The sequence below is a fragment of the Corvus hawaiiensis genome, chromosome 1, assembly GCF_020740725.1.
Source record: "Corvus hawaiiensis isolate bCorHaw1 chromosome 1, bCorHaw1.pri.cur, whole genome shotgun sequence".
Classification (NCBI taxonomy): Eukaryota; Metazoa; Chordata; class Aves; order Passeriformes; family Corvidae; genus Corvus; species Corvus hawaiiensis.
The window spans coordinates 36926897-36941292 of NC_063213.1; the positions used below are offsets into that span (position 1 = coordinate 36926897).

At 40.8% G+C, this 14396-nt stretch overlaps 1 protein-coding gene across 1 annotated transcript in view; it reads right to left on the bottom strand.

Annotated features, from left to right (window-relative positions):
- Positions 1–1154: 1154 nt before the first annotated feature.
- LOC125334382 (collagen alpha-4(VI) chain-like) overlaps positions 1155–14396 on the bottom strand; it is a 69612-nt gene continuing 56370 nt past the window's right edge. The window contains exons 24-32 of the mRNA XM_048321193.1: positions 14093–14128; positions 10923–10959; positions 10319–10330; positions 9720–10207; positions 7763–7853; positions 4850–5521; positions 3921–4014; positions 3442–3713; positions 1155–1766 (exon numbers count right to left, since the gene is read on the bottom strand). Coding sequence (XP_048177150.1) covers positions 1594–1766; positions 3442–3713; positions 3921–4014; positions 4850–5521; positions 7763–7853; positions 9720–10207; positions 10319–10330; positions 10923–10959; positions 14093–14128 — 1875 coding nt within the window. The 3' untranslated portion in view covers positions 1155–1593. The remainder of the gene's footprint in view (positions 1767–3441; positions 3714–3920; positions 4015–4849; positions 5522–7762; positions 7854–9719; positions 10208–10318; positions 10331–10922; positions 10960–14092; positions 14129–14396) is intronic.

The window sequence follows — 14396 nt, forward strand, 5'->3', positions numbered from 1 at the left end:
CAGCCATAAAGTGGGCAACAACAGAGTTTGGGTAAGTCATCAGAGTATGAGATTTCAGCTAAGTCCTACCCTTCTGCAGGGCACTGCATTTACTGTCCTCAATCAGATGTCCTCAGGTGTTGGGGAAGATGAAACAGGAAAGCCTTGGAAATATGATTGCCTGACAAAAGATTTTGGGAATATGAAAACTACAGGCAACATCGAAATGAAAGCCACTTTTGAAATACCAGGTCTTAGTTACTGAACAACTAGAAAACAATGGTATGGCCGACTGAAGTAATCCCCTCTTGATGGAACAATACCCTCTGCTTGCAGGCAGGTCCAAGGGTCAGAGCAGACCCTACTAGCTCAGCAGAAGGGGTCCAAAGAGTAGTTTTTAGAAGTTAAGATGTAACACTCTATGGTAATATAAGAACTCTTATAGGCTGTATGTAAATGCTATAGGATTTGTATCTTGTATTAGATTGGTTAGTGACAATTAGAATATTCAGTGCAGAAGATGATTTATTGTATTGTAACCAGGACTTCAGACATTCTCATTCTCATTCTCATTCACATTCTCATTCTCATTCTCATTCTCTTCTATTCATTCTCTCTCTTCCACTTCTACTCTTGCTCCTACTCTCTCTCTCTCTCTCTCTCACCCGTTCACTCTCTTGCTCTCTTGGGCCTGCTCAGAGCTGAGTCTGCCAGCTCTGAGCAGTGCCCCAATACCCACGCCCTTTACAATAAACCGGCTGTGTCCCAAGACCTGCCTATAGAGATCTCTCGTCTCCATCCGTCACCGTCTACGTCCGGCCGTCCCGACAGGACCCCAGAACCCCCCAGAAACCTACACTCAGGATTTTTTCTTTCACTCGAGAGCAGCCATGAAAATCTAATGTTCTAAAATAAAAGCACTTGTCTAACATCTGGTAACTAGGAAAGGGGACCAATGCTTATTTACCAATGGAAAGCCACACCATGAGAATATGCTTACACCTGTTTCAAGAACTAACAACAGAAGTAAAACATTTGAGAATGATTGATTTTATTCACATATTGGATTATTCCGAAGGAAAAAAAAAAAAAAAAAGAAGCCAAGAATGACTCTATGGTAATAAATCTCTTAAACCCTGTTAAGTGAATTAAGTTCTAGGAATTCTGTCATTTGAGATCTAAATGCTTTCTGGTATTTTCTATAAGGAGGATAAATGTAAGCAAACACATCAAAATATTTTGATGTTAGTGTCTTGCATCTGATATTATTTTGTGTAATTCTCTGAGGAACTGCTTTATTTTATGCAGTATATTCAGAAAGTGCATATTTTTGTATTTATGGAAGAAAGTCAAGTTTCAATACTCTTATGCCTTTTAAACAATGCACTGTTGGCTAACAAGAGTTTCTCAATACTCAACATGTTAGATCAATGGAGAAATAGCCTAAATTTTATTTTCACAGTTACGTTACCAGATAATAACTTTATAATCAAGTATTTCTTTCAACTGAAATATGGGAGCCAAGTGGTTATGTAAAGCTTCCTCTTTGAATGCCTTTTCCACATCAACCTGATAGTCTAACTGACAAATTAATGTAATTTAAGTGTCTCTGCACTAGGAAGACTCTATACACAAGAATCCACATTCTTCTTGTGTTTCAAATCTATTTTTATTGCCTCCACAGCCCCCATACCAGAACTGACCACACATTTTCTGCTCTTTGTCGTAGTACCACTTCAAAATGTAATTCTGACATTCTCCGCTATCTTGAACAAGGTCACATGCATCTGGAAAAGGGAAATAAGAGACAGATTTAATGAAAGAAAAGTCTACCCTTCTCAGAATTGTAAATTCAGGGAAAAGCAATGTTCAGTGCAAACTGTCAGACAAAAGTAGCCAGTCTTCAAGGTCTTATAAAGATTCACTAAGTATTCATCTATAACCCCACAGTGTCAGCATGAACACCCTCTTTTCATGATATCTTTACCCAGAAAGAATTTCTGAAACAAGAAGATTTTCATTGCCATAAACAGAAGGAATGCTAAAAGGTGTTTACTTTTCTAACATAAAATTTTTATTTAAATGATTCTAAAATAACTATACCTGGTCCATAGGGATTAGTAGAATAAACTTTTTAATAATTCCCCTCTTCTTTATTCCAACTTCTTATACTGGTATCCATCAATAAAATTTCGTAAATTAATATACATAGGTTGTTAAACTATCCATGATAGTCTCTTAGCCAAATCCAAGAGTATTACAGATTCAAACTGCATAAATTAGCAAAGCAGGTGAGAGAAGCATAGTTTGTAGCAATCTGGTATTCAGTAAGAACAGATCAAATCATCTTTCACCGATGTAAATTTGGAGTTACTCAAAAGAAGACAGAAAGGCAGCTCTAGACTTTGGTGCCAGTACAACACTAAAGAGGAAGAACTGAGAAATAAAGAAATATACCAATAACAATACATTTTAAAGATTTAAAATGACATAACCTTCTCCTAACCAACTGAAAAGCAAAAATTTCAAGCAAGAGATGAGCACAAAGTACATCTCTCAAAAGGCAAGTTCTGGAACATGTTTTTAGAAGTAAACTGTTGGGTCACTAACTACAGCACGGGATTGGGAAAGGCAGTTCATACATCTCTCATAACTGACTTGGGTCATTTCTCACTTAAATGCAGTGACCATGACTACTTCCTCAAAGGAAATATTTTACTTATATATTCATTTATATCTTCCTGTTACTAATCCTCTCTCATCATGAATGAGGCTACCAGACATTTCCAGAACCATTCTTGAGTGGAGAGAGATGAAAAACAAATGGATAACAGCTGTAAAAATGAGCAACCACACCCCAAACTGTCCAGATACCTTTTCATTTATTTTCACATAAATTCTCTCTAATTGTAGTTTAAAAAAGAAAAACACTCAATAGTGTTAAAAGAATATCAGTGACAAATAATCTCACAATCAGCTTCCCATACCTATATCTAATGGCAAATCTGCAATGAAAAATGCATCATTAGGAAACAAAGTCAAAACCATGAAGTATATATATTTTGATACCTCTGCTGATGGATCCTGTTCTTCCTACAGGAACAGACTGTAGCAGAGATATATTTAGCTCCTCCACGTTCAGCTAAAGTAACAGCAGGAGTAACTCACTAATTGCAGTGCAACTTAGGGATTTTAAAATGATTGACTGTTTTAGTAAGGTGGATTAGAACTTTATATGATATTATTACAAAAAGTTATAAATCGAAACTGAAGTTATAATGACACCTGTAATTCAGTCTTTAACTACTATATAGATTTGGACTGAATACTAATATATGGTGACTAAAAGCTTTGGAAAAATGTAATTGGGAATTCTTCCTCTTGTAAAAATATTCAATTGAGTCCTTCACAATTTAGTCTTTTTACTGAATTAAAAGAGATTTTCATATTCTAGAATCATACCATAATCATTACAGGCACCTCTAGTTTCTACTGTTGTCTTTAAGTTTTTCTTGTTCTTCTCCTGAGCTTTTCCACACTCTTGAGGCTTTTCTCTTTTAGGATCTTCCTCTGTGAAATGTTCATTCTCCTCAAAATCATCTCTCATTTCTGGCATTGTGTATACAGGTTCTTTGGCATTCTCTTTCATACTCTTCATGACTCTACTTTTATTTTTTTCCACGTCTTCCAAAACTTGACTGGAACCAGTTTCAGCCATTCCAGGAAAAGGCATCCTTCCAGGGATAGGGGGGGAAAAATATATTTAAGCACCAATATGACCTTGAAAAATGCATCTGGTTCATTCCTTCTGAAAAACGTGAAAAAATTTTGACCCTGATCCCATTTCTATTATAACTACTTTGAATGTAACTACTAACCCAAAGGGAGAAATCTTACATTCAGAGGTACACACTCAAGAAGTTAAATAGGTGATTTCCAACCTTTCTGTCGTAGATGCCTCCTGTTGTACATCTCCCCGATCTAAGTTTTCACACTCTTCTTGAAGTTCAGGTGAAGGATAACTGTTCATTTCTTCTGTGAGAAAGCACAGGTAACATAGGTGAGTTTTAAAGTCCATGAAACCCCAATACCGTTAATAAAAAACCACTACATGGCTGTTTTTGTGAACCAGAATTTGCATCTTTCATTGAGTAACACACTACATCCCGAGTGACAGACACCATGTCCAGGAAAATGAAAATTATAATAGAGATCAGCTAGATGAGAATGACTCCTAAACCAATCTTTTGTACTTTTGTCTTGCTCTGTAATACACTATTTATCCTTCTATAGAAAATTTGACATCTCCAAGCATATGCTTCTGATGAGGATTTTAAATAAATGGCGATTTCCTTTTTGATATTCTCTTGTTTCCATGTCAAAGCATCTAAGACCTTCTAATCTTCATGAATGTGTCTTGAAAAGTGAGTCCTCTCTCTGCTCCGTATAGAGGTTAAGGTCAAATGTGCTAAATATTTATCCTGTACCTGTCCAAAAGCCTAAATAGGCATAAACAGCTCAGTAAATCTGGATTTGCCAATGGTCTGAGGAGAAATGTGGGCCTAAATCAGGAATATGATGTTCTCTTAGCTGAAGAATGGTCCATCTTTAGTGAAAGTGGAGTCCACAAAGCCACACATTAAATAAAACCTTAAGGGGAAAAGACTGCTTAAGACTAGAATAGAATGCTGTTCTGTCATTACTGGCACTATCATTAATGTCCAGCATCTAAGGTAAACTAATCATGAAAGATAAGCAGCTAAGTATGACCAGGAACTGAATGGTAACATATACATACTGACTACCTTTTTCTACACTGCATTTGTCTTTCATTCCATAACTTAAGCAAATGCCACTGTGTGATACTTACGTTGTAGAAGATTTAGGAATGCCCGGCTAAACCTCTGAGCATACACCATCTCTGGTGTGGAAAGCCTGCCCACTGTCAGTAAGTGCTGGTCTGTGGGGGAGCTTGACATCTCCACCAGCTGATTGTCACTCACATCTCTGCCAAGTGCAAGAGTGAACAAGGTGAATCCTTGGCACTTGGCTCCGAGTGAAATCTCTCTCAGCTTTTCTCTGTCCCATGTGCTTGTTTTGCTTCCAACTATTGTAAATATGACCCTGTGAGTTCTTTGTCTGGGGGCTTTAAAGAACACGTTTTCAACTGTCCACTGTAGAGCAGAAGCAATGGCTGATGGCCCTTCCAGTTGGTGAACAGACTCTTGGATGTGTTTCTTCATCAAATCTTTATTGCTGTATGTGACTAGATCAAACTCCAAGGCCACAGGTGTCTGGTTTCTGTCAGGCAGGAAGCCCCTGGGAGCCTGCTGCACCAGTGCCACTCTGATGCCTCCATACGATTCATTTGGCTGTGAGGAAACGACAAACTGATCCAACATGTTGCTCACAAAGTCTTTGGCTCTCTGAAACTCTTCACTGCTAATGCTGCGAGAGCTGTCCATGATGTAAGTGATATCCATATCCATCTGAACCAGGGGAGAAAAAGGCACCTCACAGTTGGTTCTTGGATTGCATTTATCTAGAGAGGAAGAGCCAATAGTCATTGAATTATTTAGCAATACAACAAAACCAATGATTTATAAAAAAATTCACACAGTCCTGTAGATCTGTATAACATTTGTGTGGCCAGGTTTTGGTAGTGGGGGGGCTACAGGGGTGGCTTCTGTAAGAAGCTGATGGAAGCTTCCTCCATGTCCCACAGAGCCAATGCCAGCCAGCTCCAAGAGAGACATGCCACTGGCCAAGGCCAATTAGAAATGGTGGAAATGCCTCTGTGATAACATATTTAAGAACAAGAAGAAGGAAAAAAGCTATTGTGCAGATTTAATTGTGGCCAGAGAAAATCAGAGTGGAAATATGTGACAGGAACAACTCTGCAGACATTAAGGTTAGCGGAGAAGGAGGGGGAGGAGGTGCTCCAAGTACCAGAGCAGACATTCCCCTTCAGCCTGCGGTGAAGACCATGGTGAGGCAGCTGTGCCTCTGCAGCCCATGGAGATCCATGGGGATGCAGAGATCCAGCTGCAGCCTATGGCTGAACCCCATGCTGGAGCAGGTGGACGCCTGAGAGGAGGCTGTGAACCTGTGGGAAGCGCATGCTGGAATAGGTTCCTGGCAGGGACCTGCAGACCCATGGAGAGAGGAGCCCAGGCTGGAGCAGGCTTTCTGGCAAGACTTGTGACCCTGTGCCTGAAAGACTGCACCCCATGGAAGAGTGACCCATGCTGCAACAGTCTGGGGAAGACTGTTACCCGTGGGATGAACTCACATTGCAGCAGTTTGCAGAAAACTGTTACTCGTGGGATGGACTCCCATCTCCTGTTGGAGAAGTTCATGAAGAACTATGTCCCATGGGTGGGACCCCACACTCTCCCTGAGCAATGGCAGAAACAAAGTGTGATGAACTGACCATGACCCCCATTCCCCATCTCCATGTGCTGCTGGTAGGGAGAAGGTAGAGCTGGGAAGGAGGGAGGGGTGGGGGGAAGGTGCTTTTAAGGTCTAATTTTACTTTTAATTATCCTGCTCTGATTTTGTTAGTAATAAATTCAATTAATATTTCTAATTAGAGTTTGTTTTGCCCATGGCAGTATTTGATGAGTGATCTCTCTCTGTCCTTATCTCAACTCATCAACCCTTCATTATATTTTCTATCCCCTGCCCAGCTGTTGAGGGGAAAGATAGAGAGGCTTTGGTGAGTGCCTGGCATCCAGACAGGGTCAGCCCACTACAAAAGAATCTTTTTTATTATTCTTAAACTTTGATCCAGAAAAACCAAACAACAAAAAAAACCCCAAACAAACAACAAACAAAAAACCACCAGCCAACAACATGGGAGCTTGAAATCTTTTTGCTCTAGCAAGGAACGACAGATGAAGAAGTTTTTGAGATACCATGGGAAATTATTCATGCATAAGAGCAGAAAAAGATTCATAAGGTAAAACTTCATGGATAACAGTTCCCTGGAGAAATTTTCTTCTGTTCAAATCTAAACATTGTAAAGGACACAGAATCAAACTCTAATTTTCATCTCAGGTCATTGTTTAACATTTTGACATATTATCATTTAGTAGCTTCTTCCCCTCTCACAGTGTAGAATTTATAGCAAATGAGCCTGGTTTCCCAAAATCATACTGCTATTTTAAGTGCATTTCTGTTAAAAAGGAAATGCTAAACACAGTAATTCATTTCACATGGCTGAGACAGAAATTAATTATACAGCTTTTGTGGTTTTGAGATTCTAATTCTTACCATCCACTGAAGAGGAAGTTAGAATTGTAACTCCTCAGCAGTGGTATTCTGTAAACACAAAATGATCTGTCACAGAGGGCAAGAAGGCCCAGCTGCAGAAGGGTTCAACTGGCTGGAAGCTGGAATGTCAGAGACAAAAAAGGGAGTGAAGTTTCCACTGTAAAGGAGTGAAGTTTCTCTTGGAGATGACAAGAAACAGCCACAGCACTGTCTTGTAGCCAACCTGTAATGGGAACACTCAGACACCTCCATGGGCTGAGTTGCTCCATGCAACCAACTATACTGTTCTTAACACATCTCTGCAAACTCCTTGTAGAACCATTTATGGCAGTAGGATTCTGACCAATGTGTTGTTCATTAATATTTTTCTTTTATATTTCAGCACAGACATGTTTAAGGTGTACCATAAAAAATCCCCATCACTACTTTGCAAAATAAAAGCTATAGAATTTGTCATTGAAATGGTAAATAGACCAATACAATGGATGCAATTAGTAAAATGTCTTACCAAAGCAAAGTGTACAATATGTGATGCCCTCCAAATTTTCATCCTCTTGTCTTTCCCAAACAAATAATTGAAATCTTCTAGTGTCATCAATCTGTGTTTTAAAGCAGGCACAAAAGTAACATTAGAAGATGGGCAAAATGTATTAAAACTTTTTCTTTTTTCATTTTGTTTTTTCTGCCAGTGAAGGATTATCACCTTTTCTTAATGGGTGCTATTTTTCTACAGAGAAAAGGGCAGGATATCTCAGCTCTTTCTGGGACAAAGAGTGAAGATGATTTCTTGGGAGAGAAAATTCTAGCATTAGAAAGTTCTAGCATGAGAACAACCTATGTGTTTCCTGTGATCATCTGAAGAAAGACAATCTTTACAGTAGAAGATTTGAACACAGAGTTGCTTGAGGAACCCTGAAGAAGCTCCAGAATTCTACAATTTCACTGACCACCACCCAGCCTCATCCAAATGTGATCCAATGGAAAAACATTTCCTTGTGGACTAAGATAAATAAAAATGGCTCTAAAATATCACAGTATTACAGGATATAATGGTGAGCAAAGAAATAATTACTTCTTTGCATTAAACTTCAGCTTTGTGTGTTATACACAACACAAATTCTTATTAACATCTGTAAAGAATGTTATACATAGAACTCTTCAAAAGAATTAGAATTGGCAATGACTGTGTGAGTGATCTCTAAACTGAAGTTCCTAAAGCAAAGTAAAGCCAGTAAGTATCTGTGGCTACAGACTTGTAGGATCATAAAGATTACACCAACTCTCAACTGCAAGGGCAGAAATCCATCTGAAAGAAAAAGGGAAGTTGTATTTACTTGGGGGGTGGTGGTGAGGCTGATTGCCTTGCCATCATTTCAAATTTAAGGGAGTGCTGGGCAGAGAATATTTTGCCTTTCCCCCTGCTAAGCAGCTCTTTTAAACTTTTGTACTCTGAAGGCTGATTTATGTAAAGTCACCAGATGTCATCACATGCATTCAGAGTTTCAATCTGCTTATACTAAGTAAAGAAAATACTGATTCTTGCTCCTGCTTACCCTGTGAAGCAACCCAGGCAATAAACTATAAGCTTCCTTCTCATATGTCAGCAGAATTTTTTTATTCTGCTAAATTATCATTCAGCCAGAAAAATACAAGTATCAACTAAGAAATATGAGGCTGCATGAGAACAAATATAATATGAATAATAAAGGGCTGACTTGGATGTTGCTAGATCAGAGCTTAGACTCCAAGTTTTGCACTTTTCATCATGTACAAGTGAACATATTTCCTTTTAGAAGGAAAATTTTGAGGAAATAACAGCTGGAAAGGATTTTATTTAAAATAAAACTGAGCACAGATGATATTAAACAAATTGAAAAGACAGAGAACATAGAATCTATATTATGAAACCTTAAATAAATTCAGAATTGCCTTCCTTTTGTACCTTGTAAAATAGACTGCTTATTTTTGTTTGCTATCTTTCATAGGAAGTCATATTTTAAAACAAAATTTCATCATTTTCTCCTGTACTAATGGCACTAAAGACATCAAAAGGAGCTTTGCTAACTTAATGTTCTTTTGAAAGAACCTAGTGTGCTTGAAGCCTTCTACTACTTTTTCTAGAAACGAGGGCCAGAGTTTGTTAGTTACATAGTTATTACGTGTCACAACTTCAGGAGTATAATGGCATAGGTAAGTAAGTGAAATTAACACAGCATTATGAAAATTCTCTGATTTGCCCTAAAAGCACAAGTGATTTATAATTCATGTGCAGAAAGAGGTCAGATGGTGATCATTATAGTGCAGTGAAACACTGTTTCTTTGTTAAAACAGTAACATTTACTGTATACCTTTCTAATAAGTGATTGGATAGTTCCTGTAGAACTTAGTGGCTTGAGAACAGGATTCGCTCAAATATCAAGCAGATACTCAGCAAACGGGTGACGGACTCAGTTTCCAATACTTACAGAGAAGGCACGTCTGACATTTGGCACTTCACTGAAGGCAATAACCACTGGAGTGATATCCAAGGCACTCAACTCAAGCACAGCTGTGCTGATGGCAACATCATCCTGTGATGGACCATTGGTAAAAAACAGGGCAACTTTCCTTGTGAGGATGCCCTGACGAACACGTTTGAAGACATTTCTTGCAACAAATCTCATGGCCGCCCCAATATTTCGTTTTCCAGTGGATCTCTCTAGAGGGATTCTCTGGACTGCTTGTAGCAGCAAGTTGCTTTTTTGGAATTCTGAGAATCGGATGAGGTAGTGCATGTTGGTATTGAAAGAAACAACAGAGACACGAGCGCCTGTTGGGCAATTGCTTTCACTGATCTTAACAGTCTTCAGCAATAAGGTAACAATGTTCCTCATTCTTTCAAATGCAGCTGGTGTAACGTCATCAGACATATCCAAGGCAAATACCACTTCAGTTGGATAAGCTGGACATGCGTCTGTATATCGAAGCAGGAAAGTTGTGTGAGAACCTTTCCACAACTCAAACATTGTTAGTTTTTTCTTCAAGTCTATAAAAGAATGGATGTGCAGAGACCAGGTGGGCTTACCTGATGCGCATGCTGGAAGGAAGAGAGGGAGAGCAATTAAATTATTTTGGACTCATATGCATTAAAATAATTTCATATAATTTCATATTAAAATAATTTCAAATATTCATTTGCTTTCAATAAAGAGCCTGACTAAAAGTTCAGACAACTGACAGAGTCTGTCAGTGCAAGACCACATTCCTCTTTTACAATCAAATACGTGAAACAGTGCAATTTTACTGGATAAGAATTTTAAAAAATTGTCCTGGGTTCTGCTGAGCACACGTCTGAGAATGCACACATGTAATCTGGAGGACAGCTGATATACAAATACTGTCTTCGCTAAGAGAACTCCCCAAAGGGTATTGGCACAATGCCAAAGATTAATTTACTCTTTAATGAGGAAAAGAGATATTTGTTAGTGTTTTTGTAATAAACACATAGGAAAAATGAGCAAGAAGTGTAAATCTGCTTCATACACCTGCTGAAACCCCTTCACAATTAACAACTACCAGTCAAACTGAACCCAGATACAAATTACCAGTTTTAGAGTTCTCAGTGAAGGCTATTCCATTTAAGAAGAGTGACTAGGCAGAATCAGAGGTAAAAGAAGTTCCCCACTTACGGCAGTTTTTTCGGGTAAAATTCACAAGTTCACAAGGCTGCAGGATCAAAATGAAAAAAGGAATTAATGGCAAACCCCAGACCAGCCCAGACTGGGAAACTCACTATTGGTTTGAGCTGAAGGTTGTATCCCAGGTCCTAAAATAATTTTCATTACAGTAAATCCAGAATCACAGAGTCCAGTTCCTTTTAATAATAGGTAGTACAGGGACTCTCCCCTCTTGCTGAAGAAACTAGGCACATTTTTTAGACATATTCTGTTGGCATTTAATGATGTTCTGAAGTATTAAGAAATCATCTATCTGTTGCAGTGGGGATACTGCAACACGCATGTATCAAACCAGGAGTCCCGTGGAAAGGAAATATATACGAACAGACAGATTCTTGATAGCTGTTTCAGAGAGATGTTTATTTCTCCAGCCGCATGGCCGGAGCTCTGCCGAGGAACTGTTCCAGTCACCGGACCAAGGGTCCTTCTGCCCGCGCAGGGAACACAAACCAACCAATGGGAACGAGGCTGAGCAGGGACATGGAAACCCCGTGTCTGTGCCCTCAGGGCCCCTCTCCCAGGGCTCCATGGCAGGGGAGGGACCCCAACACCTCACCCGTTTTATTTTAATAAAAGGAGAATGAAAACAACTGGATAAACATAACAAGAACAGTTTCAAAACAAAACAAGCCACCCTCCTGAGTCTTTAAATGTCCAAACAGATTCTGTGGAACATCTTAGGGCTGACAGAAGGGAGACAGAACTCTCTGAGCATGCTTTGTGGGGAAACTGAGGCAGGAGAGGGTTTAACTTCTTCCCTCCCCTTTTTCATCCCCTACTTGGCATTGGAAAGGGATTTTTGGGGAAACAATTGGCAAAAGCATGGTTTTGTGAGGGAAACCATGGATGAAAAAACGGATTGGGAATCCACTGGGGGTAATAGGACATAGGGTAAAAGGGAAAGGTGGGATTAGGAAAGGGAGACTGTAGGGGGGGCTTACAATGGAGATATTGTCTAACATGACTACGATTTTTAGCATATATACTGCCTTTTACAGGAACACCATCAGGCCCAGTGACCTGCGATGCTTGTAACCCTTTTCTACCTCGTATAATTTTGAATTCCACTACCTCTCCATTTCCCAAGCTTGGGATGCATTTTTCAGGGTTATTCTTTTTAATAGCAGTTCTATGCACGAATATGTCTTGCTGGTTGTCACACCTTGTTATAAAACCATAATTTTGCTTAACATTATACCATTTTACTATCCCTAAGATCTTAGTTACTATGATCTTTTCCTTTTTCCGAGTGGCTGCTGTTTTCTGTCTCGCTGCGTCTTTGCTCTCTCCTTCGGTCGCTCCCGTGTTGGAATTGTCGGGGCTGCTGGTGCCTGCGCGCTCTTCCCGGGGTCGCGTTCGGGGCTGCGTGGGCCGGGCCGGGCCATGCCGCTCAGTTCTCCGTGCGTCGCCTCCTCTGGTCGCAGCTTCGCTGCCGCTGCCGGGCGCTGCACTCACATCTCGGCCGGGCCCCCGAGCGACGACTCCCCCGTGTCCTGCTCCAGCGCGCGTTTCAGCTGGGCGCGGCTCCGCTCCACCGCCATCGCCTCCAGCCGCCGCCCGCGTGCCGCCCCTCTCGGCCGGGCGTTCCCGGGGCTCACTCCACCACGCGCTGCGCAGGGTCGGGCGGGCACCGCCGGGTCCCGCTGCTCCCGCCGCTCCCCGCTCCGCCACCGACACTGCGGCTCGCGTGGCTCCGCCCGCGCGCGGGAACTGCCTCGCTGCTGCTCGCAGAGCGCTCGGCGCACGTGGCCTGGGCCGCACGGTCCCTGCGCCAGGCCTCCCTTCGCCAGGACACAGCTGACATTGCTCAACAGTCTCGGTAACTAAATAATATTCACGAAAATATTCTTCCATCGGCATATATTTTGACTCCAGTATTAACTGTGTCCAAACGGTTTTCCAAAAGCCCTTCGTAAGAATTAAATCCCAAGAAACATAGAAAAAGTTCTTAAACAACCATGCCAGGAAGTGTTTCAGTTCTTTATGAGCTTGAATCAAGCTAAAATTTACAAATCATTGTTCAAGAATCATTTTAAGTTTAAGATAAATGTCCATATGCAGCTCTGAGAGCCAAGAGTCTTCCCACGGTTCCTCCATGGTTTAGATATGGAATAGCAAAGCAAAACCAAGAAGAGGAATCCAAAGTTTCCAGGGTTTACTCACACAAATCAGTCGCTTAGGGATCGGGGATCGTTCTGCTCACAATTTTCCCCCATTATGTTGCACTGGGGATCCTGCAACACGCATATATCAAACCAGGAATCCCGTGGAAAGGAAATATATACGGACAGACAGATTCTTGATAGCTGTTTCAGAGAGATGTTTATTTCTCCAGCCGCATGGCCGGAGCTCTGCCGAGGAACTGTTCCAGTCACGGGACCAAGGGTCCTTCTGCCCGCGCAGGGAACACAAACCAACCAATGGGAACGAGGCTGAGCAGGGGCAGGGAAACCCCGTGTCTGTGCCCTCAGGGCCCCTCTCCCAGGGCTCCATGGCAGGGGAGGGACCCCAACATCTATCCATTCTTCATTTTGTTTAATAAATTGATCTAGGATGTCACCAGTCAATGGCACTTCCATAAACAATGGGCATTCCAGTAGTGACTCACATAGGAAGAGAGAGGTCCATGAAGGAGAGGAGGATGCCATCCGGACATAGAACACACCTGCAACAGTATTGCCTGCAGGTAGTCACCCATGCAAGGCTTAATGAAGCCTTTACTCAGAAGTGTTCATTTTACGTGGGATTAGGACTGTGAAGAAATTCTGCACTTCTATTCCCAGTGAAAATAACTGTTGCTGAAGAAATGCCTTCCTTTACAAGAGGGGAAAAAGCAAACCTAACATGAGCTGGTATGTCAACTGATATGAAGAAACTGATAAATGAATATTAATGGTCCAACAGTTTGCAAAAGCTAGCACATGGTGTTAATCCACACGCATAATTGTTTCTCATTCCTTGGTTGCTTGCAGAATGGAAGAACCCACTGCACACTCTGACAAGCGCATGGAAAAGATACTGGTTTAAAACAGCTAACTGTGCTCATTGCTGTCAGTGATTACAAACGGAGGACTAAAGATAATTCCATGTAGTATACAGTTAGCTGTAAGGTGATTACTTACTTCCATTAAAATGGTGCCCACTGGTCCCTTGGCACCCTGAAACAAATTAAACACAGGTCAAAGAAATCAGACCCTGATAATGCATTTCCATTACTCTGTAGCCCAAAGAAAATGCAGGCAAACAGTGTTTCCCAACAACTGTTTATGAATTTGAAATACGAGGAGACAGTGGTTCCCAGCATAGATTTCTGTGGACCTGCTTGGAGTTGCAGTCTACTTTATTTCTTTAATATTTATTTCTCAGTCCATTTTCCTTAATGGTTTTTAAATTTTCAATACTTGTTGCCCTTGAGGACCAGCATAA